At 60.7% G+C, this 24,958-nt stretch overlaps 1 protein-coding gene across 1 annotated transcript; it reads right to left on the reverse strand.

Moving 5' to 3' along the window:
- Nucleotides 1-19,803: 19,803 nt before the first annotated feature.
- On the reverse strand, nucleotides 19,804-23,880 carry RTL1 (retrotransposon Gag like 1). The gene has a single exon (XM_058740594.1). It carries the CDS (start codon nucleotides 23,797-23,799, stop codon nucleotides 19,804-19,806), a length of 3,996 nt encoding a protein of 1,331 aa, XP_058596577.1. The 5' UTR covers nucleotides 23,800-23,880.
- Nucleotides 23,881-24,958: the final 1,078 nt, after the last annotated feature.

The following is a 24,958-nucleotide window of genomic DNA, read 5'->3' on the forward strand; positions in this document are numbered from 1 at the left end:
CCCCATCCCGATGTCCCCTCTCTCAATTAACAACCTCTGGGCTCCAATGCCAGCAGCCTGGGTGCTTAACACAGTACCAAGCCAGTGGTAGGGGGGCGCCTTCCACACTTGTTGAATGGGTACGTGGGTGAACGGTCAACTCATGAATTGTAACCAAATGCAAGTGGCAGATGTTAAAACGTTTACTAAGAGTTTGTATTTCACTCCTGATTAACCTGTGAACCATCTCTGTGTTGTATCTGACGGACTTTTACATGACGTGTGCTGTTCGAAAACCAGGATTCTCACTTTGGGTGTCGTGCAATGAAACTTGAGCCGTCTGTGTCTCGTGTTAGAAATTAGAACCCGGCAGGCCCCGGGGCCACCTAACTAACTAACCGTGCGGGGCTGGGCAAGTCCCTTCTCCTCGCCGACCCTCGGTCTCCTTTTCTCTAATGGGTCGCCAGAAAAACTTAACCTCACTGGGCTGTGGTGAGGCCACGGGCGGGGTCAGCTCCCCCAGGGCTGATCTAACACTGGCTCTCACTGAGAATGGCTGTGTGCCGGGGGTTGTCTCGAAAGTTCCAGGGGAGCTTTTGCTGGTTCCGGGTGGGTAAGGAGTCGGCATCGACCTTATGCTCAGGCTGTGTTTCCACGGTCAATGGAACGTGTAAGACAGAGGCTGAGCGGTCTGCAGGCATTTAGCGAGTCAACCGGGGGCGGGGGGGGGGGGGGTAAACCCTGGCTTCGTTAATGAGTGACGGCTTTTTTCCTTCCTCGGAGCCTCCCCACCCCCACCCGCCCCCACTCTCTGCATCCTGGCCGCTGCTTCTCACGTGGAGGTTGAAGCTGGCTGGGGCAACTACTTGGGGTTTGTTCTGCCTCTGGGTGCCGTGTCCACAGATGACTGTGTGTGCCCCGGGTTCAGTTTGCTAGGCAGGAAGAGGCGGGGTGGTTTAGAGGGAGTGTGGAGAAGGGCTTCTGGGCAACATCCTTGGGGATTAAAACTCCTCCTTCGGCCCTTTAGGGGAAAGGCCCGTGTGCCCGATTTCCTCACGCCCCTCTTCCTTCTTTCCCTGGCTGTAAGGTGAAGAGAGTAGTCTGTGGTCTCATCTGTGGGCCTGGAACCAAGTTAGGGCAGGACTGTTAGACCCATCCCCTGCAAGCTTCCTGCTTTTTGGGGGTTTATAGATGGGCCTGGTTTATAGGTGGTTTATAGATGAGGGAGCTGAGATTCAGGCACGGCTGGGTGTCAGAGCCAGGACTGAACAGTCTCCCATGAGAAGCCGTGTTCTTTCGACCCCGCTATCAAGCTCTCCCAGTAATGGTGGCTGGGTGTGTCCCTGTCCCCACCGTGTGCCTGGCCGTGCTCCGGCAGGGGTCATAGTCGTCCAGAGCTCAGTCAGGTCCAAGTTGGATGTGGAAGCGTGGTCGCATTAGATAAGATATTAGGGGTCATTCGGGGTTGGGGGGGTCTCTTCACGAAACCCCTGAGTTCTTTTCCTGGCCCTGGTCTCAGGCGTGTGGGGGGGAGTAGCATCTTGCTCTGTCCTCCCCAGATGGCACCCCAGGTGGGTTCGAGGTCTGCGCCCCCCAGCCTCTCTCCTGCCTGGGCCTCCCCTTCTTTCTGCCTCCGGCTTTCACAGCCTCAGTGGGCAGGCCCTGGCCTCTCTACGTGGCCGACGCTCCTGTCAACCTGGCCACTTCTTGCACCAGCCTGAGCTTTTATTGTGATGTCTGGTCCCCACACCTGTGCAGCCATCACACCTGCCACCAGGAACACTGGCACAGACTCTCTGATGACTCCCTTCCCTCGGGCTTTGCCGGGGGCCCCTTGCAGTGTGGCTGTATGGACATCCCACGTCCTGGAGAACTTGTTGGGGCAGAGGGGGCCTTGCCTTGGTGCTCCCAAGGGGCCCCCTGGGAGGCACAGGTAGCTAGGGCCCTCTCCCCAGGGGACTGTGAGTCTGTGTTTGGGCATCTGCTCCGCGATGGGCCTCAGGCTTCTCGAAGCTTCGGCCAGGGTGAGGGACTCTCTCAGGTGCCCAATGTTTTCACGTCGCCTTCCCCTTGAAATGGGCACGGGGCTGGGGACCCCGTTTCCCGAGGGCAGGCAGGGTAGAGACCCCACTTCCCAAGGACAGGTGAGAAAGCGGAGGGTCAGTGGGGTCATAGCCCCCACGCTGTACTTGAACCCCATCCCTTATTCTGAGATCTGTGCTTCTGTGACCCTTTATAGCAGTGTTTCCTGTGCTAGTAGGAGCCTGATAGATGTTCACGGACTGATGAGGTGGGGTTTTTAATGGCCGTGAAGAACTGAATTGACTGTTGGCTGATGTGCAAGTCGAATCCACATGTGTTCCTTTAAGAGGAAAGTGTGTTTTCTTGGCAAAGCTTCTTTAGGACAAATCTTGAGGGTCTCAGCCTATGCGGGGTGGGGGTGGGGGCTCACCCTAGGGGCAGGTGCGGCTCGGAGGGCAGCCACGGGGGGCGGGGTTCCCTCCGGATGGAAATGTCTATCTTTTGCACATTTTTGGAAGTATTTATGTCTAGAATAAATCTTCATCTAGGCCGAAGTGTTGTCATTTGTGTTGTGGCCCGGGTGATTTTGATAATATGGCATTTGGTAATTCCCAGGTGGGGGGCACGCCCTGGTCACGCCCACACCCTCTCTGTGGCTGGCTGTGCGTCCCGGGGGTGTGGAGGTCTCCACCTGAAACGTCTTCGTCCTCGCCATTGACGTTAATTCACCCGTCAGGCCCATGCCAAGTCTGAGATGCAGCCGAGGGCACCCGAAAACCTTGGGGGGGGGGATTGGACCCCAGACGTTGAGTCTTTTCACCTGCTCTCACCCCGAAGCACAGTACACGGGCACAAGTCAAGGCATGGGGCTCTGGGGGGTCTTGCTCTTTCGAATTCTGGTCCTGATGTCACCGTTTGCCAGCGTAGTGGCCTTGGGCAGGTTACTTGAACCGCCCGAGCCTTGGTTTTCCCACCTGTAGAATGGGTACTTCATGACAATGTGCGTTCAGAGAACGCTGGTGAGCACTGAGAACGCGGGCTGCATACCCTGCTGTACCCCGTGTGCTGGCCCTGAGAATCAGGGTCTGGGTTCGAGGCCACCGTAGTGCCTGCGTGTGTGCAGCCTGGCCGAGTTGGCTCACCTGTAACCTGGAAACAATCACGTTTACCTGGCACGGTTATTGTGGGGTTCAATGAGACTGTTGATGTGAAAATAAATGCTTTGTTACCTGGCACACAGGGGGCCTCACTCCTCGCCCTCCCGGTGGGCCCTGGGTGTGGGCACAGGTCGCAGACGCCCCGTGCTCCCGGGAACCGTAGCAGCCCAAGTGGCTGTCTGGCGGAGCGGAGGGCGTCAGGGAAGCACGCGGCCAGCTCCGGGGAGGCAGTGCGGGAGGGAGGGAAGCGTTTGCTTTTAAATACAGAGATTTAACAAGTTCAGAGGGGGCGGGGCTGAGGCCAAAGTCAGGTGTGGGCTGGGGGGGTCGGGGATCAGGGAGAACTCTTAGAAGCCCCCAGAGGAGGAGGGGGCTGATATTTTATAAACCATCCAAGCGTAACTGGCAGTGGTTTGGACAGGATAGGTGGGGTGGTTTTTAGGAAGGCCACGAGTTCCCGATTCCGGGTTAGTGGGGTGAGAACCTTCAGAGCTTAACGGTGCAGGAGGGCGTCAGGACTAGGGGCGTGCTTCTGGAAATCTCCGCGGGTAGAGGGGACTGGGGAGGGGGTGATGTGTGGGAGCCCAGGTTGAGGGGGGCCAGATCGAGGGGCAGGAGCTGGTGACAGGGTGCTTCCCCTGGCCCCCCCCGACGGCCGCTGGGAGCCAGGGTCTTCTCCCGCGTTGTCCAGTGGCATCCGGTCCCGGGGGCCTCTCTCCTCTCCTCACCCCCCTCCCCCGCCCCCCCGGCCCGCCCGTCTGCATGAGAACTGTTGTCGGCCAGTGAGACCGGGAGCGGGCCCCTTCATCTGCGCCTGTGTCTCTCTCAGCCTCCGCAGCCACGGGGACACCCTGCACGCGTTCCCGCGGGACAGGCCGGACCCAAAGACTCTGGACCGGGGCCGCCCCCTGCGAGGAGGGGCGCGCCCTCCCGGCCTCTCCTTGCCTAGCCACCCGCCCTCTGACTGATGGACATCACTGATCTGAGGCTCAGACGCGTGGGCCGGACCCCTCCCCGCCCCTCACGAGCCCTGAGACTTGGGGGAGCGGAGCCAGCGAGCCTACCTACCTCACAGGGTTGTTGTGAGGAGCGTGTGATGCGGTTTGGAAGCACCTGACCCGGGACTTGGCTCACCCTGTTGTGCTCTCAATAAATGTGTTTCTTGCCTTAACAAAAAGTGATGGATGTGCTACTAATATGAGGAGGACTGAATGGCGGGTGCCCTGTCTGGCTGGGGCCGCCCTCACCCAGGGCGCGTGGCGGGGTGGGGCGGGCAGGGGAGCCAGCTCTGACCCCTGGGAGCCGCCGAGGCCCCGAGGCAAAGCTGGCCCGGTGGGGTCCTGGGATGGATGCGTGTTGGGGTGAACTAACTCGGGCCGGGTCCCCCTTCTTCTAACGGTTTCAGGAGGCTGGGTTCTTTTCCAGAAAGGAAGGTGAGGGGGGGTGGCGGAAGAAGTCTGAGCGGAGCGCAGCGTCGGGCTCCCTGGAGCCCCAGAGGGGCGGCCCCAGGCTGCGACTCTTCCTCCCCTCCTGGCGTGCTCCCAGGGCCCGGCAGGGGCCGGACAGAGCTGTCGCCCTGCTCCGCCCGCCGGGTGAGTGCGCGGCCAGCCCGGGTGTGACCTGGGGCCAACGCTCAGTCCCCAGGATGGCTACTGAGCTGAGCGGGGCCCTGAGGAGGCTGCGGAGGGGCCCCTGTCCCCACTGACAGGAGCACCGAGCCTCGTGCCTCCGAGGCCCAGCTCAGGAGAGTAGGGCTGTCGGCCAGATGGGGCCAGAGGGGGCGCAAGGGCGAGGGAGCCACGGACCTGAGTCCACGTGGAGTCCCGGGGTCGGCGTACCTGGCTTTGCTGGAGCGGACGCCCCGGACACAACACCAGCGGGAAAGGAGAGGCTGAGCTCTGCCACCGCCACCATCAACACCAAAAGCCACCGCCACTGCCACCGCCATCGCCTCCGCCTCCCTCCGCCACCCTCCACCTCTTCCTGCTCCTGCTTCCTGCTTCATCACCTTCTCCTTCCTACGTTCTCCTCCCCCTCTCTCCTCTTCCTCTTTCTTCTCCCCTCCCCCTCCTTCTTCCCCTTCCCCCCCCCCCCCGCCCCCGCAGGGAGGTGCCTCGAGAGAACTACAGGCGAGTCCCGCCGTGAGGGCATGGGGCTGAGCGTGGCCCTTTGGCAGAACGAAAGAGCCACCTTGGTGCCCGTGGCCGTGTCTCGGCCAAGGAGACTTAACCCGAGTCCCTGATGGAGCTGGAGACACGGATGGTGCTGAGTGATGGTCCAGGCAGCACGGAGACCAGGGGAAGAGGGACTCCAGAGCGTGGCCCACTGAGATGAGTCCATCCCGGCCAAGATGGGGCCGAAGGTCCAGGAGAGTCCTGCCCGTGGTGGGAGCCCCACCCTGCCTCTGATGGAGCTCAGATGTCCATGATGAAGGGCCCCCTTGATGTTCCAGAGCCGAGAGCCCAGCTCCAGCCTCCAGTGAAGCTCCGACGTCCATGATGAAGGGCCTGCGAGATGTCCTAGAGCCAAGACCCCGACTCCAGGCCCAGTGAAGGTGATGCATCCAGAATGAGGGTCCCCTTGATGTTCCAGAGCCAAGACTGCAGCTCCAGCATCCAATGAAACTCAGATGCCCATGAGGAGTGGCCTCTCGATGTTCTAGAGCCAAGACCTCAGCTCCGGCCTTTGATGAAGCTTGGACATTGAGAAGGAGGCTCCCCTTGATGTTCCACAGCTGAGACCCCAGTTCCAGCCTTCGATGAAGCTTAGGCATCCAGAATGAGTGGCCCCTTTGATGTTCCAGAGCCAAGAGTCCAGCTCCAGCCTCTGTTGAAGCGCAGATGTCCCTGTTGAAGGGTCCCGTTGATGTTTCAGAGTTGAAACCCCAGGTCCAGCCTCTGTTGAAGCTCAGACATGCAGAACTGGTGAGAAAGCCTCAGGGCTTTCTTGGACAGGACTTTGCTTGGGCAGCACTGGGGGTGTTGAGACTGGAGATGGCAGAAGAGACCACCCAACGCCTGCAGCACTCCTCCCTAGCTACCCCAGAGGTAGCATTTGGACCCACAAGAAACTGGGTTCCAGATGTATTAGGAGAGATGTGGAGTAGGGACTCCTGGCAAGAGGAAGAGTGTTAGGAAGAGCTTGGCGGCCGAAACAATGGATTGTGGGTGTGGCACTGCCGATAAACTTGCCCACGACAGTGTATCTGTGCGGCAGAGCACCGTTTCATGCTTTTTAGTTGTGCTGGACTCATGGCTGGCTGCACACCAGCCTTGACCCACAGGGCTGCCAAGTTGGCTGGGCCCTGGAATGTAACCCAAGCTCGTTTCTGCGGCTTAGCTCCTCTCCCAGGGGAAGGTGCTAAACGCCCACTCGCCAGACCGGCGTGAAGCCGTGACCTTGGGGCTGGTCAGATCTGATTGCCTCTTTCTAGCAACGGAAGCTCATTGAGGTTGGGACTGAGACAGGGCCAGGCCATCGTGATGGGCGTGAAGACAGCATGGGGGGCAAGGGACGCCTCCAAATACACGGGGACGTGATGACGGCAGCTTCCCACCCAGAGGCAGCTGCCTTCTGGGCCGGGACTGTGCCCCGAGCACCTTGATCGTAGCTGTGGTCCTTCAGGAACTCAGTTGACATCAGACTGTCCACTAAGCCGAAGAGACATGACAGTTAAAGAAATAAGGCCAAAAATACCGACTTGCTCAGGAACCATAAGAACTTCATGGGTAGTTAGAGTCGAAGCTGTGGAGAGTGTCAACTTTGGGAGGAGAGAAAGAAAGCACAGTATCTGGATGTGTGGACTCTGAGGTCTCTAGACGGGGAGGTTCTGAGAATCTGATGTCACCAGTTATGCTACTGAGACGCAGCTCCAATAATATATCCCAGAAACTGACTTATTTTCTGCAGTTGGAGCCTGCAGGAAAAGGGAACCGCTAGCAAGAGTTTTTGAAAAACACATCCTAACGATGCCAACATCGTTTTGGTGATATTTCCTGGAAATTCATTAGCATTTGGAACTGTGCACACACAAAAACTTCTTTTATAAGTAACTGGAACTCTAGACCTGGGATGGAACGGAGCAGTATTGTCATCTTAGAGGACTGCCCTGCCCCACCCCCAGCCTCTTTTGGCCAAGTTATTTTAGGAGGTTTCCAAGAACAAGCAATTATTAGAATCAGTCATTGCTGATTTCCTAGAAGTCCCCACAACAGATTCAAAACCAAATGCGAACCGGGTGAGCCGGCAGGCTTGCAACGTTTGTGAAGAAATACGGAATCTGCTCGATAAAACAGTCATTAGCTTCAGGGAGCAAGGCTCAGAGTAGAATTGCAGCAGTAGGAATAAGGATGGATGGAACGTCTAGGTCGTGAGGCGGAGCCCCCAATTTAAGATAGATAAGAGACTATTACACAGACGCCCCCCCTCCCCCCCGCCCCGGGAAGGTGATCCAGCTCTGGGGTGTTTCTGGAGTGTGCTAGGCATTGTGCTGGACTTGCTGCCCCCACCCTCCAAGTCCGAGAAGCCAGATTCCAGGTGCTACCACCGAGGTCTCAGTGTAGACGGCTTCCCTTTGATCAGGACTAGATGCTCCCCCCTCCCCCGACTGGTCTCCCAGTTAGCTCCCCTATTTTACAGATGAGAAACTGAGGTCAAGGGAAAGGTTGGCTCCATGATGTCTGTTAAGACCAGACCTCTCTCTGGAGCTCAAAATTCCCTACCCTAGGCTGCCTCTGATTTTACTGAGATTCAGGAAGAGCCCTGAAGGCTGAGCGATTGTCTGCAGTCACCCATCAAGAGAGCAGAAGTGGGAAGGCTTGGCACCAGAAGGATCTCCCCCGTCCTTGGGCAGATTGACTGGTGGTCACATCCTCCAGGAGCCCAGCCCCAGTGCCATGCTGGAAGACCAGGCCAGAGGGAGTGAGGACGCTCTGGGGAAGGGCGGGGGGTGGGGCAGCAATGGGCCAGGAGGAAGCCCGACTGGGAGTCTAGGGAGCCAGGCCCAGCCACAGTTGGCCCCACCTCTGCCCCTCGGGGCCTCAGTTCCCCCATAATTCACTTTGTCTTCTGCTTAGAGTGGCTCCTGCTGGCAAAGTGGATCAGTGGCAGGGAGGCCAGGGGTTGCTGAGGGATCGGAAAGTCATGGCCCTCTTCCTTCCCCCAGAGGGACCGGGGGCGGTGAGGGTGGGGCAGACTGTGCTGCTGCTTCCGGCTCAGCTCTTAATGGAAGCAGGGAAGGCAGGGGGATCCCTTGGGCTGCAGTTTTCTCCCAGATGACTGCAACTTTCCCTTATTGTTACCAACAGCTGCCATTCTGGAGCTGGGGGCTGGAGCGGAGGCAGGGGCAGGCGGGCCCTTGGAAAGCTTTCTCCCCAGCTCCGCTCACACGAGGGCTGGTTTTGTGTGCCGGCCTGGCAGCGAGGGTCAGCGCTCCTAACAGTGTCCTCTGGGTACTTCTCAGGAGACACTTAGGGCTCTTCCCCTCTCTGCGCCCTGCAGTCACATGGGGTCTCAGGGGAGGTGGTCCCCACAGCAGCAGACGCTAGGCCCACCCGTGGGTGGGTGGTGGTCGGTCAGGAGGATGGCTGGGCAGGGCAGTGGGGGCAGGACGTCGGCCGACTGGCCCAAGGAGTCAGGCCAAATTCAAGTCGGAGGTTACTCAATCAGCAGAGGAGGGGGAACCCCGCTCCCCAGGGAGGGATTTATTAGGCTGATTTGGTAGCCGTGCATTTTCCAGACGGCCCACAGGCCCATAGCGGCCTTCCTGCAGCTGAGGGGCCTCAATGGACAGAGCACCCCCAGACCTCCAATTGCCCTTGGGTGGGCTGGGCGTGGGGCGGGGCGGGGGCTGGCAGGGTGTTGCGGAACGTTACCTATATACCTGCACTTTACAAAGCACTTTATCTGTTTGCTTGGTTATGGCTGGTGGTGGAATTGAGTGGAAGTGTGCCTGTCAGCGGGCTGGGTGCTCCCGTCAGCCCCCCATGTCATGGTGGAGAGCCTGAACTCAGAGAGGGGCCGGGCCATTCTGGGGATACGTCCACAGGGGGACGGGCATTCACCCTCGTGGGAGGAGCCATTTCTCCGATGCCATGGCTGGGGGCCTCAGTGCCCAGCAGTCAGAGGACCCCACTGCTGGGGGCAGAGTCCCCCCCCCGCCCCTCGCCCAGCGTGCCCCAGAGCTGACTTTCTGGGATTGGTCGGCCAGACTGGAACATGCCTCCCTTCGCTTAGAACCGATTGTGACCCCAGAGGGCCAGGCCTTAGCCAACATGTTCTCACGCTGCCCACGAGTGTGCTGCTTCGAGTTTTTCTGCAGCCTGGGACCCCGATCCAGGGCATAACGTGCACCCCTTTATCCCAACTTCTGCACGGCCCCCAGCACCAGGTAGACGCTCTCTTGGTGTTGGGTGGCCGCCTCAGGCTAAGCTCAGGTGTGGTCCTGGCCCAGGGAGGGCTCAGTGTGCAGAGGGTCCCTGGCCTGGGGCGGTGGGGGAGGGGCGGGGGCAGATGTGTGCCTGTGCCTGTTGGTGTGCGTGGGGATCAGGGTGTGTGTGTGTGTGTGTGTGTGTGTGTGCGTGTGCGCGTGCGTGTGTGTGGGCATGCGTGCATGCATGTGTGAGTGTGTGCGTGTGCGAGGGTCTGTGCATGTGTGAGAGAGACAGATGGTGGAAAGTGACTGGAAGTGAGAGACAGATTGGGTCTCTCCCTAAGCCTGGACACCCTGAGCAGAGTCCACATCTGCTTCTCCTCCAGACCCACTGCCCGCTGTCACCCCCGCCCCCCGGAGTTGTGTCCACGGCCCATCTGTGTGTCCATTTCTGCCACAGCGGGCAGCCTTGGCCCCCAACCCCTGACCCTTCACGCGGCCATAGCGCGGAGGGATTTTGACGCCCCTTCTCACCAGCTCTGCCCAGTGGTCGCGGTGGGCTTCCCCCTCACAGCCCGCCCCCACCCCCGGCTCCTGCCCCTGTGGCTGGGGTTCTAACCAGCTCCCCCACAGCACCCTAGACCCCAGCCACCAGGGCAGCCTACAGTACACCGTCAGCCTTCTCCTGGATGCAAGGATGAGAGTGGGTTGAGCAGGTGCGGCGGGGTCCTCTGCCCAGCCTCTGCTCCGCGGCTGCCCTGGGGCATCTGTCACTGGTGGCGCTGGCCGGGGACCTCAGGACCAGATGGGACCTCCCAGACCTCGGCTGCCGTACCACCCCCTCGACAGAGCCTCGGACCCGGAGGACAACCGTGCCCCCGGATGCTGCAGGATCCAGGTCAGTTCCCTCTGTGGCTCACGGCGTCCCCCCCAACCCCCTGCCCCACCTCCTCCTCCTCCAGGTGATGCGTCTACCTGAGATGCACCATCCGGACACAGTGACTTGTACCGAAAAGTGCCAAAAATGACGTCGGACTTTCTTTGTCTGATTGGTTTGCCAGTGAGGTTGAGAGTGGACAAATCAGATGAGCTTGTCAGCAGCCCTGAGCCTTGGACAAATCTGTGTGTATGTGCCACGTGCGGCGGATGTTATCTAGCACACGGGGGGTTATGTTTTCACAGCTCTTTAAGCTCGGCGTGAAAACTTTGTTGCCAGTTAAAAAAATGGGCTGGGGGAGGGAGTGGATGGGTGCCTTTCCAGAATTCCTCTATGGGCTGTGCGAGCAAAAATGCTTGCTGATCCCTGTTCCAGGGTGTCCACTGTTCCTCATCGGCAAGGTTCTCGGCCTTGGAGATTGATCTCCGAGCTTTGCACATGGTGGATATTCTGTCACTGGCATGGGCGTGGTGGGGGCGTCGAGCTGGACGCTGGGCTGGGCTGTGGCTGTAAAGGCTCTTGACTCATGTCCCACCTTGGCCTTAGAAGTTTCCAGATCCAGCTGGCGGGTCCTGGGTTCCTCCTCCTTGCCGTCTCGTCTGTTGGGGGTCTATGTCACACATTGGTCACCATGGGCTCCATCGTCCTGGCTCCTATCACCTAGCACTGTTTCACGTCACCTGCGACTCCTGGGTCCCAGGGCCCGGGGACCCCGTGGGCCGGTCATCTCGGGCTCCCATCACCTCCACCTGGCCTCTGTCATCCTGGGCACGGCATCTCCTCTCCATCACTGTGGACCTGGCCACCACCCGTGCATCATCTGCCTCCCCTCCATCATCCTCGCTTCAGGGCTCCCTCTGGCCGCCAGGGCCTTGTACATGGTAGGCTTTCATTCATTCGTTTGCACATTCGGTGAAGGTCTACTGTGTGCCAGGCCCTGTGCCAGGCAGCAAGTAATGGACATTGCCCTTGGGAGTGCACGCCTCGGGGACACGCACGAGAACCGGCGGATGGCGGAGAGACTGGGGCCCGGGCAGCTTGGGGACGTGGGGCAGAGAAGAGTGGCTCTGACCGCAACGGGGCAGGGGGTGGGGGGCTCAGCCAAGGTCCTGCTGAGCGGGGTCTGGAAGGAGAGGTCACAGGCGCTCTCTTTCATCCCTGCTGGTGGCCGACATCTCAGAAATGGCGCCGGGAACCCAGGCCCTCCCAGCTTGCTCGTGGGGTCCTCGTTCCGAGGCCCCGGCATGGCTCCTTGCACCCTGCTCCCGCCCTCTGCGTCAGCCTCCTGGCCTTTGCCTTTGTTGACACCACCCGGTTCTGCCTGGATCCTTTGTGGGTCACGTCTCACCCTTTCCAGATGGTAAAACCGAGGCTGCCGACTTCCCCGAGTATCAGTTGTCCGCACTCGGGTTAAGGACCGAATTCTGTGTTCTTCCCACCAAAGTTGACAGAGATGAATAAATGAATGACATAAATGAGAGAGGGGAGCGGGATCTTTGCTTCTCGGGGCTCAGCGCCTCAGCCCTGCATCACGTAGAGGAGGAGGAGCTGCGGCGGGGAGGAGGGAGAAGGCTCGGTGCGTGATGGAGTGTTCGTGTTTCTGGGGTGAAGTCGGAAAATGGCGGGCAAGGCAGATGAGTATTTTGGAAAGTGAAAATTTATTCCACTGTGAAACCCTGAGTTGCGGCCTTGTGGCGTGGGGGCTGTCACGGTGTCCTTCCCTCCGGAGCAAGGGGTCCAGGACGGAATTGGTTTGTCTCTTGACTTTAGTGCCTGTGTTTGGCCAAGCGTCGACTATCAAATATCCATTTTGGGTGTGTCTAGGTAGAGCCAGGATCTTGGACCGTCTAGTGTCCCTGGAGACTCTGGGGGTGTTCTGGGGGGAGGGGACGTGGGCTCGCGGGGTAGGACGAGGGCTCAGGGGCCCTCAGAGTCTCTTTCGAGGGTCGGAGTGGGCTCCGTTTTCGAGGGTCTCGTTAACTTGGATCCTCCCTTTGGTAGGTGAACTTCTGTAACTGTTAGGATTGTCCACGAGTCCCTTTCGCTGATTCTGAATCTGCAGGCATCTTGGGGCAGGGTGGTGCCCTGGGCTCCCGCCGTCACCCCAGGGTCACCCCAGGATGCCGACCCTTGGGGAAGGGGGCCTCCCCTCACTGGTGCTCCTGAGGGTGGAAACCACTCCTGATTCCTGCTCCGACTAATCCCTCCTCCCTCCGGGGTCACACGGAGCCCCTCCTCCCTCACCTGTCACGCTCAGCCCCACCATGTGTCACGCTGAGCCCCTCCCCCATTCCTGTGTCATAAGGAGTCCCTCCTCCCCATGTGTCACACTGACCCTCTCTCCAACTCTTGTGTCACACTGATCCCCTCCCCCATCATGTGTCACACTGAGCCCCTCCTCACTCACCTGTCACACTGAAACCCCCTCAGTGTGTCACACTGAGCCCCCCCATGTGTCGAACTGAACCCCTCCCCCATTCCTGTGTCATAGGGAGTCCCTCCCCCACTCATGTGCCACCTAGGTCCCCTCCTTCACACACGTGTCTTACTGAGGGTCCCCTCACTCTTGTCACACGGACCCCTCCCTCCCTGGAATCGCGTAGCCCCCCTCCACCAGCGTGCTACGTCAAGTCCCTCCCCCCCAGTAGCCAACACTGAGCCCTCCTGCACTCACGTGTCACATGGGGTCCTTCCCCTTCTCAGCTGTCACACACAACATCCTCCCAACGTGTGTCACACTAGTGCCCTCCACTCACATGTCACACGAAGTCCTTCACTCTTGCGTGTGTCCTACTGACCCCCTTGTCCACTCCCGGGTTACGTACGGTCTCTTCTCTACCCATGTGTTGCACCAACCCCTTCCTTGACCATGATACACCAAGCTCCACCCCCATTCGTGTGTCGTATGGAGTCGCTCTGGGGGACATTCAGTTGTCCCGCTGGGTCCCTGCCCTACTCCTGTGTCACATGGATTCCCCCACCCCTGTGTCACATGGAGCCCCTCCCACACCCCATGTCACTTGGAGCCCCTCCCCCACCTCCCTTCCCATTCCCCCCCCCCCCCCCCCCCCCGCAAGCCATCCCCAGTTCTCCTTAGGGCCTGAACTCCACGCCCTAGAGCTTTTCCTCCGTGTGCCCTTTAGGGATATTTACATCGTTATGTCATTCATTCCAGAGCAATGACATTATTGACCTCTTCCTACGTGCCAAGCTCCATGTCTGTGGGAACGTGTGTTGATTGTGTCAGTGGTTGGTGAATTTATGGCGAGGTCTGCATCGGGGACAAGGTGGTCACGGGGTCAAGGAAAATGTGCAGGAACAAGGGAAGCTCTTGCCTTAAAAACAACTTTATTGAGGTATTTACGTACATGCAGTCCACTTTCTAAAGCGTACGGATGCTGGTTTCTCATATTCACGGATATGTGCAACCATCAACACGTTCAATTTTGGAAGGTTGTCGTCACCACTAGACAAAGAAACCCTAGGGCCGTTAGTTACTACCCCGATCCCCCCCTTCTCCTCTCCCCTCCCCCAATCCCAAGCAACATCTACTTTCTGTCCCAGGGAAACCAAGCCCCATTGGGCTCGGTGACCCCTCACTGGCCTCCCAGGGTGCCTGGGGGCCCATTTCACAGGTGCAGAAAGCGAGGTGGGATAGGCGCCCCAGAGTAAGAAGTCACGGGAGGGTGGGATCAGACCCCCGACGTGCACACACAGCTCCTGCGCCAGCAAAGGGCGTGCCCCTCCCGTGTCCCCAGCCTCTGTGACCTGGCCAGTCCCCATAGTCTCCTGGGGCAGGGCGAGGCAGAGCGAGGCAGGGCGAGGCTGGGCGAGGCAGGCAGGTCGCACGGTGCCGCAGGCCCCCAGCGGCGCGCGGTGCTGCCTGGGCCGGCTGTCCCTTGCTGTCCCTGCTCTGACCACTAACAGCGGGCACCCCACTCGCCCTCCGGGGGGCTGGCACTGCGCTTCCCGGAGGAGGGTTGCGGCCGTAGTCAGTAGGTGGGGGGTGAGAACGGCTCCATACAGGAGTTGACGCACAGTTATCCAGCTCCTATATGGCGCCTTTCCTCATCCCCTTCAACTACATGCAGCCCCCGGGCCCTCCTCTGCACCCCCGGCTGCACAGGGGTGTCCTCCAGCTGGCCGCTGTCCCACCAGCCTCTTCCCGGCATGCTCCTCTCTCTCTCTCTCTCTCTCTCTCTCTCTCTGTCTCCACCAGCTCCCCAAGTTCCTGGAGGTTAAGGCCTGGGCCATCTCTGAGGCCCCCCTCCTCGGAGGGGAAGGCTGAGGTTCCAGTGGGATACTCTCCAGGGCTGGGCCCAGGGCCACCTTCTGAACTAGAGCAGACAGACCAGAGGTGGGCAGGACCAGCTCTGGGGCCTCTTCCCACTGATGGGCCCGTGGCTGTGCGCCCACCGGAGAACCTGTGCCCTGGGTTCCCAGGACTGGGGGGCAGGGCAGAGCAGGTCTGCCTTCTCCTACTGCTATGGAGGAGGGTCTCCTCGAGGGGTCTTAGCCTCTACCCAGGACTCTTTCATGACCAGGAGGCCGAGGACCCTCAGGGGCGACTCAATACTCTCTCCTTGACATCCCCCCACCCTTCGACGCATCCCAGCTTCCCAAGGATCCCTAACTCTGGTCCTGGAAGCTATCACTAGGTGATAGCTCTTTCCTTGTCTAAGCCGGGTGCCCCAGGGTGCTAGACCAGTGTCCCCCTTGGCCACGGCCGTTGTCTTCTGTATCCTCTGCTGACTCGGCTTCCATGCATGGCAGAAGGTGACTCCCGCCAAGCCCCTGTGCTGCTTGGAGTCATTAACCCATTAACCTGCCGTGGCAGCCAGCCCCGGTGCACGCGTGGGGTGGGCAAGGCAGAGGAGGCCTTGTCCACAGCAGGAAGCCATTAGAGCAGGTCAGGAAAGGCCGTGGCTCTCCCCGCCATCCCCCCAGCTCCTCTTCCCTCCCCTGCTTCCTTCCTTCTCCCCCCTTCTCCCCAGTCTTCCATGGCGTCCGGGAGCCCTTCCTGTGGAGCCTGTTGTGTGTCGGGTTGGGTGTTGGAGCAAGGCACTGCACGTACAAGATTGAAGTCCCATCCTGAAAGGCTTGGGTGTTGGCCAAGGAAGGGCCTTTGTGCCACTCAGGGATGCTCTGGGAAGTGGGAAGTACCTGACGTGTGGTGGGCGGGTGGTTCTCGGGCCCCCCTGGGCATCGGCTCTCTGAGGGCCGGGGCCCTGAGTCTGCGTGCTCGATGAGCCGTCTCTGTGAGTCTGTTGTGGGAGGCCCGAGGCCTCACTTTCGGAAATGCCCTTTTGGAGGTGGTCAGCACACAGTACTTGTCTTCCCTGCTGAGCACTGAGCAAGCGGGCCGCAGCCCGAGGTCTGCCTGTTCATTCCGGCCTCTCTCTTCCAGGGCCGCCTGTCGGTGCCTGGGGGCCGAGCTAAGCTGACCTTCGTCGGAAGCCTGGCTTTCGGCTGCCTGGGTGTCCATGGGATCCTAGATCGAAGGTGTTTCAAAAGCATATCGTGGGTTTGTTCTGGAACACCCCCCGTTCAGGGGTCAGGATGTGGGTCACTGTCTGGGCCCAAGATCCCCTCGTGGTGGTGATCCCCTGGGGGGGGAGGGCCAAGGTAGGGCTACGTTCCTTCTCTCACTTTGGGAGTGGGTCGGGGCTGTCCCCGTGGGCGGCCAGGGGACCTCATGCTTCTGCGGGCTGAGCTCCTGTCACACCCCCTTGTGTGGGGGCCCCTGACTGGACCTGCGGCTGCCCGCGGGAGGGGGGGGCCTGTCCACACTTGGGCGGTGAGTAGTTGTCAGGTGCGCTGTCGCATGTTTGAGAAACAGGCTTGGCCTGAGCCAGGCCTGAAGGCTAGGGGGTGGGGCGGGAGGGGAAGCTAGGTGACAAGAGAGGTTGATAGCCTTACCTGGGGCGGAACCTGGGGCTCCCCCGGGTCCCCGTTAGAGCTCACTGGATGCCAGTGCTGTTGGGAGGCGGGAGGTGCTCATTCAGGCCCGTGTGCCTGAGTGCTGGGGGACCACCGTCCAGAGAAACCACGTGCTTGTCTATGCACCTCTTTCGTGGGGTTCGTGATGCCATAACCCATCCAGCACGTCACTTAATACTAACTTTCTTTCTTTTTCTTTTTCTTTCTTTCTTTCTTTCTTTCTTTCTTTCTTTCTTTCTTTCTTTCTTTTTTTTCAGGAGGAAAATGGTTTGTATTCTGTTTTTTGTATTTTTTTTAACTCTTTCTAGGACGGAGGGGACGTGATCACCCAATGATTTTGCCTTGTCAGTAGCTCTTCTAGGGGTGGGGGCTGCCTCTGTTCTCTGTAAATGGGCATAAGCGCCCCTTGGTTGGATTGTGGCAGGGGACACAGGGAGGCCAGGACACCTCCGTCTGCTGGCGTGGGAGGCGGAGACCACACTGTGCCGGCAGCCCCGTTAGTCCACATGCATGTGTGTGCGTGTGCAAGTGTGTGTGTCCGTCACCGTGCGTGAGCGTGTGAGCTTCAGTGGGTGTTGGGCCGCTGCACTGTGGGGCAAGACCCGGGCTTCAGGCACATGAAGGGTCACCTGTCTACCCCCCAGTCACCTAGGGCAGCCCCTTCCGAGCAGACACACAGGTTTGCCTGCGGGCCCAGCCTTGGGAACCCCTGGGGGCAGCCTGAGCTAGGGGCCGGCGCTGGGAGTGACATCCCCGTGGGTCCCGCCCCAAGACAGGTCACCACCACCAAGGAATTCGAGGGCCTCCAGAAGTGCCATCGGAGGACAGAGGGGATTTTAGGAACCATGGGCCTTTGGACATTGTGTTTTGCTGACCCTGAAACCCCCCTCTCCTCTCGCGACCCCCGCTTGATGACAGGAAAAGGCAGGGAGACTGGCTGCCATTAGCCAGGGCCACCAGGTGAGTCGGGATCAGGGCCACTGACGGAGATGCTGGGGTCTTGCTGCTGAGCCTTTGGCCTTAGGACCCAGTTGTGGCCTCTTGGGGCCACTGTCAGGGGAAGATGCCAGGTGGGCAGACAGACAGACAGACGTGGCTCCTAGGGCGCCATGATGTCAGCTGTTTGAGGGGGTTGTTGCAGGGCCCCGTGACAGTGGCAGAGTGCGGTGGGCACAGCAGGGGTGGAATAGCCCACGGTGACAGAGCAGAGGCCACCAGGGAGGGTTCCCAGTCCCGGCTTTGTCCGTTCCTGACTCTTCTGCAGCCACCAGCAGGTTGCCTGCCCTCTTTGGGTCTTGGTTCCCCTACGTTTATCCTGATTAAGGCTCCTAAGAAGTCCACGCACAGGGGCTGCGGTGGAGGACAGGAGCCCTGAGTGCTGGCTGTGCCGAGCACTTCTTCTGTGAGCCTTGAGTCCTCATAGTGGCCCTGCAGGGTCCAGCGACAGATGAGGAAACTGAGGCAGAGGGAGGGGTGTGCAGCCGGCCAGCGGGGATCGGGGTGGGGATGCATCGCCGAGCCCCTGGCTTTGCACTTGGGGATCCTGACCATGATCTCTTGGTGCTGCTATCAGGGGTAGATGCCTCGGATGGATGGATGGGTGGGCGACGGCCAGTCGCCCCTGGGGACAAGTGAGGGCGCAGAACGTGAGCCCCGCGTGCCGCCGGAGAGCCTGCAGAACTCTGGGCGTCAGTGAGGGACATGGTTTTCTTTAGGATGGGGTGAGGAGGGGAGGGCCAGTAAGGGAGACGGGGTGTCAGACTCCTGCAGAGCCCCTGACCTTTGAACCTGAGATCTGCTTGGTGATCTCATGGTGCCACCGTCACGGGCAGAGTCAGGAGCAGATCCCGACCTGGCGGGAGGGGTGCATGGCATGACAGGTGAGGGTCCAGGCCATGCAGGGGGTGGTCCCAGTTTTTTCCACCACGCCCCAGCTGCCCGGTGTGGAAGGTGGGGGCAGCTCTGTTCTTGGGGGTCAGAGGCTGCCGCTGGATGGGGAGCTGAGGCCAGGCAGGGTGTGTGGGACTGTGGGCTGAATGAGCGAGTGAGTGCCTTCCTCCCTTCTGCGTTCCCCCTGGAGCCCCCTCCCCTTCCCAGGGCAATGCCCCCCCCGCCCCCCCCCCCCTGCCCTTTCCCCCAATAGCCATTATGCCACTTCCAGGGCACTGTGACCTTGGCCTCCACTGAGAGTGGTCTCATGTAGGCAGAAAGGCCCAGGCAGGAGATGAGACTCCACCCCCAGGGGGAGGCAGCTCCCGGGGTCCCACCCCCATCCCAGCTTGTGTTCCTGGCATGTGGTGGGGCCTGTTTTGGGGGAGGGCCAGACTCCCCCTTTCCACTTGTCCCCCTCCTCCATCCTGCCCTACCTGTCCACCTTCAGAACAAACCACAGAGTCAGATAATCTTTTATTTTGCTTTATTTTAGGGGTGGGAAGGTGGCGGGGGGGGGGTCTCCTCCCCGTGGCAGAGAGCGGCGGTCTGGTAGGAGCTGGCTTAGCACAGTCCGCTGGCTGGTTGGGGCCTTCCTCAGTCTCTCTTGGGCCCCCCCCCCCCCCCCCCCCCCCGCTGTGGACCTCCGGGCCCCTGTGCTGTCGGCGCCGGGAGGGGAGAGGGAGCCCCACCAAGTGAGGTCGCCCCCTCGGTGTCCTGGGAGTCCCGGGGACTCTCGAGGACGCAAGTCCGGTGAGTACTGGTACGTCGGACTTTCTGTGGAGAGGAACCGTCCAGGTAAGGGCAGAGCTCAGGGCCAGGCAGAGTCAGCGTCAAGGGAGCTGAACCGGAGGGTGGAGGGTGGGCTGGCTTTGCAGCGGGGTGGGCGAGGGAGGTGCCACGGCGCTCCACGAGGTGTGAGCGCGGGTGGGGGGCGGGGGCGGGGGGATGGGGGCCCAGGGGAGCAGCGGCACCGGCGGCGGAGGGAGAAGAAGTCAGTGGAGCCCCCGAGGTCAGTGTCCCAGGGTGGCTCATGGTGGCCACTCGTCACTCTGGGGGGGGCGGGGGGGCGGTTCCCCGGCCCCTGCTTGCTTGGCTGCGTCTGCTGTGCTTGAGTCTTCACCTGGCCTTGGGTCATGGGGTCGTCTGCTCACCACTGCTGTCTCCCTCATTGACGTCACTCCCGGCTGCAAGCCTGGGACCCGGGCAGTTCAGACGGGACTGTGGTTGTGTGGCCCTGAGCCGGCTCTCTGGGTCTCTGATGGTCGGATAGCCCGTCGCTGTTGCCACAGACGCCGCCGCCCTTCTCGAAATGTTTGCCCTTCTCGAGGGGGTTCCCCTTGGGTCAGGAGTGGCAGGAGTGGGGCGGGGGCCGTCGCCGGATGCGAGCGAAGCAGGCCGAGGCACGGGGAAGGCTGGAAGGAGACTCGGTGGTGGTGGTCGGGCGCGGGGCGGAGGAGCGGAGGGCTTCACTCGGGGCTCGCGTCGTCCTCGCCAGCCGGCGGCTCCTCCAGCCTCGCGCCCTCCGGGGGCTGGCCCGCCCGCGTGTAGACGGCGGTCAGAAAGCGGATCAGGGCCCTGGCCGCCTGCTCCTGGCCCAGGGGGGTGGGCCGCCCGCCGGCGCCGCCGAGGGCCCGGGGCAGGTGTCGGCTCAGGAAGGCGAGGACCTCAGAGGGCGCGGGCAGGTGTCGGCGGGGCCGCAGGGCCGCCTCGCGCACGTCGCTCTCCGGCTCGTCCTGCGAGGTGTCTTGCAGGCCGTCATGCAGGCCACACTGACGGTAACGTTGCAGGTCGTCTTGCAGGGCTTCTCGCGAGACGACATCCTCATCGCCGACGTGCAGCTCCAGGCGGCGGGGCCCTCCCGGGAGGGGGCGGGCGCCCCCCGGGGGGCCGACTCTGACCCCGAAGGACTCGCACAGCATCAGCCAGAAGCCGGGCGCGAACCGCAGGCCCCGGAGGGTCAGGGGGCGCAGGGCCCGCTGGGGGCCCGGGAGCAGCCCGCCCAGCTCCTCGGCCGGGACGGCGCTGGTGCCCACGGGGCGGGGCACCTGGGCGAGGAGCTGAGCCGCGGCGGTGGCGATGCCGCTGTCCGCGAAGAGGGCCGCGGCCTGGCCAAGGCGCAGCCAGCGCCTGGGCGGCCGGGCCAGCGCCGGGGGGGCGGGCCGCGGGGAGAGGCGGCGCTTCAGCCTCAGCAGCACGAGGAGGGCCGCCACGGCCAGGGTGTCCTTCCAGAACAGGAGGCCGCGGAAGAAATGCAGAAGGACCGCCCTGATCTGGGCCACGCTGAAGTGGGCGAGGAAGCTGTTGAGGATTTGGTCGATGGGTATCAGGGCCAGGAACTCTTGCTGCAGGTTCCGCCCGGTCGGCGCGTCCTGCTTAGGTGCGTCTTCGTTCTCCTCCTCCTCCTCCTCCTCCTCCTCCCCGGAGTCTAGCGACTGCTCCCGGGGGGCGCCCCCCGTCGCGAACGGCGGCCTTGCCCGGGCGGCGGTGTTGCGCCGGAAAGGCCGTCGGTTGAGGTTTCTCGCGGGCGGCAGAGGCCGGCCCCCGTCTTGCTCGGGGCGCTCCATGACGTCGAAGTGGAAGTGTGAGAAGAAGAAGACCCAATGGCCGGGGAGAAGTACGGTGAGCCTGTCATTATTCAGAGAGGCTAGATCCTCTGTGTTGAGAAGGATCATGATGGGCTCCTCGGTGTTCTCCAGGTAGCGGCACCATACCGTGAAGGCAGCCCTTATTGGAAGGATCTTCATCTCCAGTTGAGAGTAGGCCACTTCGATAGCCGAGATGTTGCGCGAGTAGAAGGCGCAGGAGACCCTCTTGCCGGTTTGGTCGTCTATTTGGACGAGGGAGGCGTGCAGAGCCGTCTTGGTGGCTCCCGTTTCCAAGTAGAAGGGGTTCTGCGGCTTGGGGTGGTGCAGGAGGGGCGCCTTGCGGAAAGCCCGCTTCAGGCACTCGAAGGCCTCCTGCTCCTCGTCCCCCCAGGAGAACGCGTCGCTGGTCAGCAGCTGCCGGGCCAGCGGCTCCGCGATGCTGGTGAAGCGCTCCACAAAGTGCCGGTAGGGGAAGATGAATTCGATCAGGTGTTGCAGGGACTTCTTAGAGCCAGGGGTGGGGTAGCCTGTCACGGTGGTCACAATCCTCTTGTTTAGCTTCACCCCTTTGGGGGTTATGACAAACCCCAGGAACTCGACGGTGTGTCGGTGGAACTGGCTTCTGTCCAGGGAGCAGTAGACGCGGTGGTGGCGGAAACGCACCAGGACTTGTCGCACGTGTTGGAAGTGCTCCTCCTGGCTCATGGAGTAGATCAGGACGTCCTGCCCGTAGGAGAGCACGAAGTAGCCTAGCATGTCCTTTAGGATAAAGTGGACCACGTCCTGCGGGATGGTAGGGTCTGAGGATAGCGGGAAGGGCTGGTAACTCTCTGTCTCTTGAGGCTCGAACCCAAACGCCGTTCTCCATACATCTTCCGCTTGGCGAATGCTCGCGCTTTCCTCCACGATGGTGCCCCGCAGCTCCAGCTTTGTGAACCATGTCGCTCCGTGTAACTGGTCGAACAGTTCTGGGATCATCTGTACGTAGTCCTGTCTGTTGGTCAGCATGTCCTGCGGGTCCCAGTATTCATCCCGCGGCCTGGCACTTTCTTGCACCCTGGCACCCACAGGTTCCCACGGCGCGATGGAAGGACATTCGTAAAAGGTCTCGCTGTGATCACTGTCTCCAGCCTGCTGAAGCTCAGAGGGCTCTGATTCAGAAAGATCATCGGATCCGTCTGAGCTTGGCTGGTCGGAAGTCTCATCATCTGCTTCCTTCGGGTTAAACACGTCGGCCAGGTCGGAGTACAGGGGCGGCAGTCCGGGCAGCAGGCTTATGGCATGCCTTTCCAGCGCGATGCATGGCGGGGGCGGGCGGAAGCACTTCTGCAGACAGTAGGGAGAGTGGAAGGTGCAGCGGCCTTTGATCCAGTCGACTTCGGGGCTGTGGGTCCTGAGCCAGTTGACGCCTAGTATCACGGAGAAGTTGGGGGACGGAACGATGTCGAATTCGATGGGCTCCTGGTGGTTCTGGTGAATGCACACCAGGGGCTCCGTGTGGAGCCAGACAGGTTCGTTGCCGACCAGGGAGCCGTCCACGCTTTGGACCATCTGCGGATAGGGCTTCTCGTAGAGCTCGACGTAGTGCTCTTGGGCAAACCTCTCATCCATGTAGTTGCCGCCTGCCCCCGAGTCCACCAGGGCCTGAACCGCGACACTGTGGTAGGGGTTCACTCTGATCAGGAGCAGCATGAAGAGATGGTCGCGGCTGATGACGGGGCGGCGGTCACGGGACAGCCAGCTGCTCACCATCCACCTCTCTGGGGCAGGTGAGTCGACCCAGGTCAGGTTCCGCGGGCGGGCCTCTGGGGGCAGCCTGAGCATTGCCCTCCTCTCTGCCAGCTTCTCTTCGATCTGCAGGACGAGCACAATCAGGCTGTCCAGCGAATCCGGCTGAGGGACCCTGAACAGATAATGCCGGATCTCCTCGTTGAGCCCCTGGCACAGGTGGGCTTGCAGGACCTCATCCGACCAGCCCAAGGTGGGTACCAGGCCCTGGAACTCGTTGATGTACTCCGTGGCGGTGCGAGTCCCCTGCCTGATGTTGAACATGGCGTCTTCCGCCACACGCAGTGCCTGTCGGTACTCGAACATACCTGACATGGCCTCTAGGAAGGCCGGGAAGTCGTCGATCAGGGGGCTGCCTTCTTGCACCAGCGCTGTGGCCCACTCTAAGGCCATGCCCGAGAGGTGGCAGATGACGTACCCCACTCGCAGCCGGTCGTTGCAGAACATTCTCGGGTAGCTCTGTAGGATCAGCTGGCAGAGCACGATGAACTCGTGGTATTCCCTGCGATCGCCAGAGAAGCGGGACGGGACGGGCAGTTGGCCTGCGTGGATTCCTTTCATCAAGATCTCTTCCGCCACTCTCTGTTGCTCTCTGAGGTCTTGCATGCGGAGGTACAGCGAGATGATGGATCTCACCGTGGCCATGAACTCCGAAGTCTCGGAATCCTCCTCGAGGTGCCCCTCCTGTCTCGTGCTGGCCAGGTCAGTGTCGTCGGCTTCTTCGTCTTGGGCTCCCCATGGGTCGTCTGATGCTCCTTCCATCCCGCCAGGTGCCTCGCTGGATGGATCCCCCACTTCCTGACGTGAACCATTGCGTGACTCCTCCAGGTCTTGGAGTAGGTCATTGGGTGGATCCTTTATTTCCCTACGTGGGCCACTGGATGGCCCCTCCATGTCTTGGCGGAGATCAATGGGCAGCTCTTTCATTTCTTGGGCCGGGCCCCTGGCCGGCCCCTCCGCCTCCCTCGCGCCGCTGCCTGATGTCTCCACGGTGGTGTTGGATGAGCCCTCGGAGGACTCCATTTGTTTTGATGATGGATTCTTACGCTCCATCATCGTCTCAAATGAGTCTTCAGAGGGTTCTATCATTTCGTCGGATGGAAAGGAGTGTTCTCCGAAGACTGGTAAGGTTGTGACGCGTCCGGTCAGCGACTGGGACCGCAGCAATCAGAACCTGGGAGTAGGAGGCGTGGGGTGGGGGTGGGGGGGTAGTAAAGGCAGCTGTTTAGGGACTCACGGGGTCAAGGTTAGGTTCTCTGGGCCAAATCAGATGCCCGGCTCATCAGAACAGAGAGAAACTGGGGAGAGCCTCCCATGCCCAACTTAGGGAGCCCCAGGGAGAGAATATCTGTCTGCCCCTGACCTTCTCCCTAGTCTCCTAGGCTTACTGGGCCTATCTGGCCCGCCTGCTTCCCCCCCACGGCTGTGAGAAATTCACAGCCCATAAATTCTGTGAAGCAGTAGGCCCAGAGCGGCCGCCGTGGCAGGCAGGCAACCTGGCAGGATGTGCTGGCCGCTTCATCTGCCCCTGGCATACGTGCCTGGTCAACCCTCCCTCCCTTCTCTGGTCACCCAGAAGTCACAGAGGTCATATGTCAGTGCCATCCCGGAGCAAGCCCGGCCCTGCCCCCCGGTTGTGAGGTGGGAATCTCTAGCTAGCTGATGCCAACTGTTTAACAAGGTCAGGGGAAGGGGGGGGGTGGGTGGAAAAGGGCAGGTTGGCCCCAATCCCATCAGTTGGGTCAGCAGCCAAAAATAGCTCTCACTTCCTCCCTCAGATTCACAGTAGATATTGGGCTGGTGCTGGGGGAAGGGCAGATAGAGACAGTTGGCTTTCATTTCTTCCCCGTACACGTCTACAAAAACCCTACTGTGCGCCAGAGACTTGCACGCGTGTGACTGGGTTCTAACTCAGATGTTTGGCTGATTTCTCTTACTCTTTATTCAGTTTCCAATGTCCGCATCTCTGAGCTGTCAGGGAGATCTGCAGATCCTGTCCCCGCCCCTCCTAAAACTGCCACTTTCCCAAGATCAGCCTCTCTGTGGGAAGGGGGTTCAGGGATCAATTCTGCATGTGCAGACATGTGTACATGCCCCTCCGGTCTCACCAGGCAGGCTGGTTTTTCCCTCTAGCAGACCACCCTCCCCATCACCCCCCCCCCCACCTCGGTGTCTCTAGTAGAGCTGGGGTAGTGAGTAAGGGGTGGGACAGGGAAGGGCATGAGGTGTCTCTGACCTCTAATTGTCT

The sequence above is a fragment of the Neofelis nebulosa genome, chromosome 7 (genome assembly GCF_028018385.1).
Source record: "Neofelis nebulosa isolate mNeoNeb1 chromosome 7, mNeoNeb1.pri, whole genome shotgun sequence".
NCBI lineage: Eukaryota > Metazoa > Chordata > Mammalia > Carnivora > Felidae > Neofelis > Neofelis nebulosa.

What these genes read in the sequence shown, in the direction of transcription:
- RTL1 (XM_058740594.1), bottom strand. Translation starts at nt 23,799, where the DNA reads ATGATAGAACCCTCTGAAGACTCATTTGAGACGATGATGGAGCGTAAG.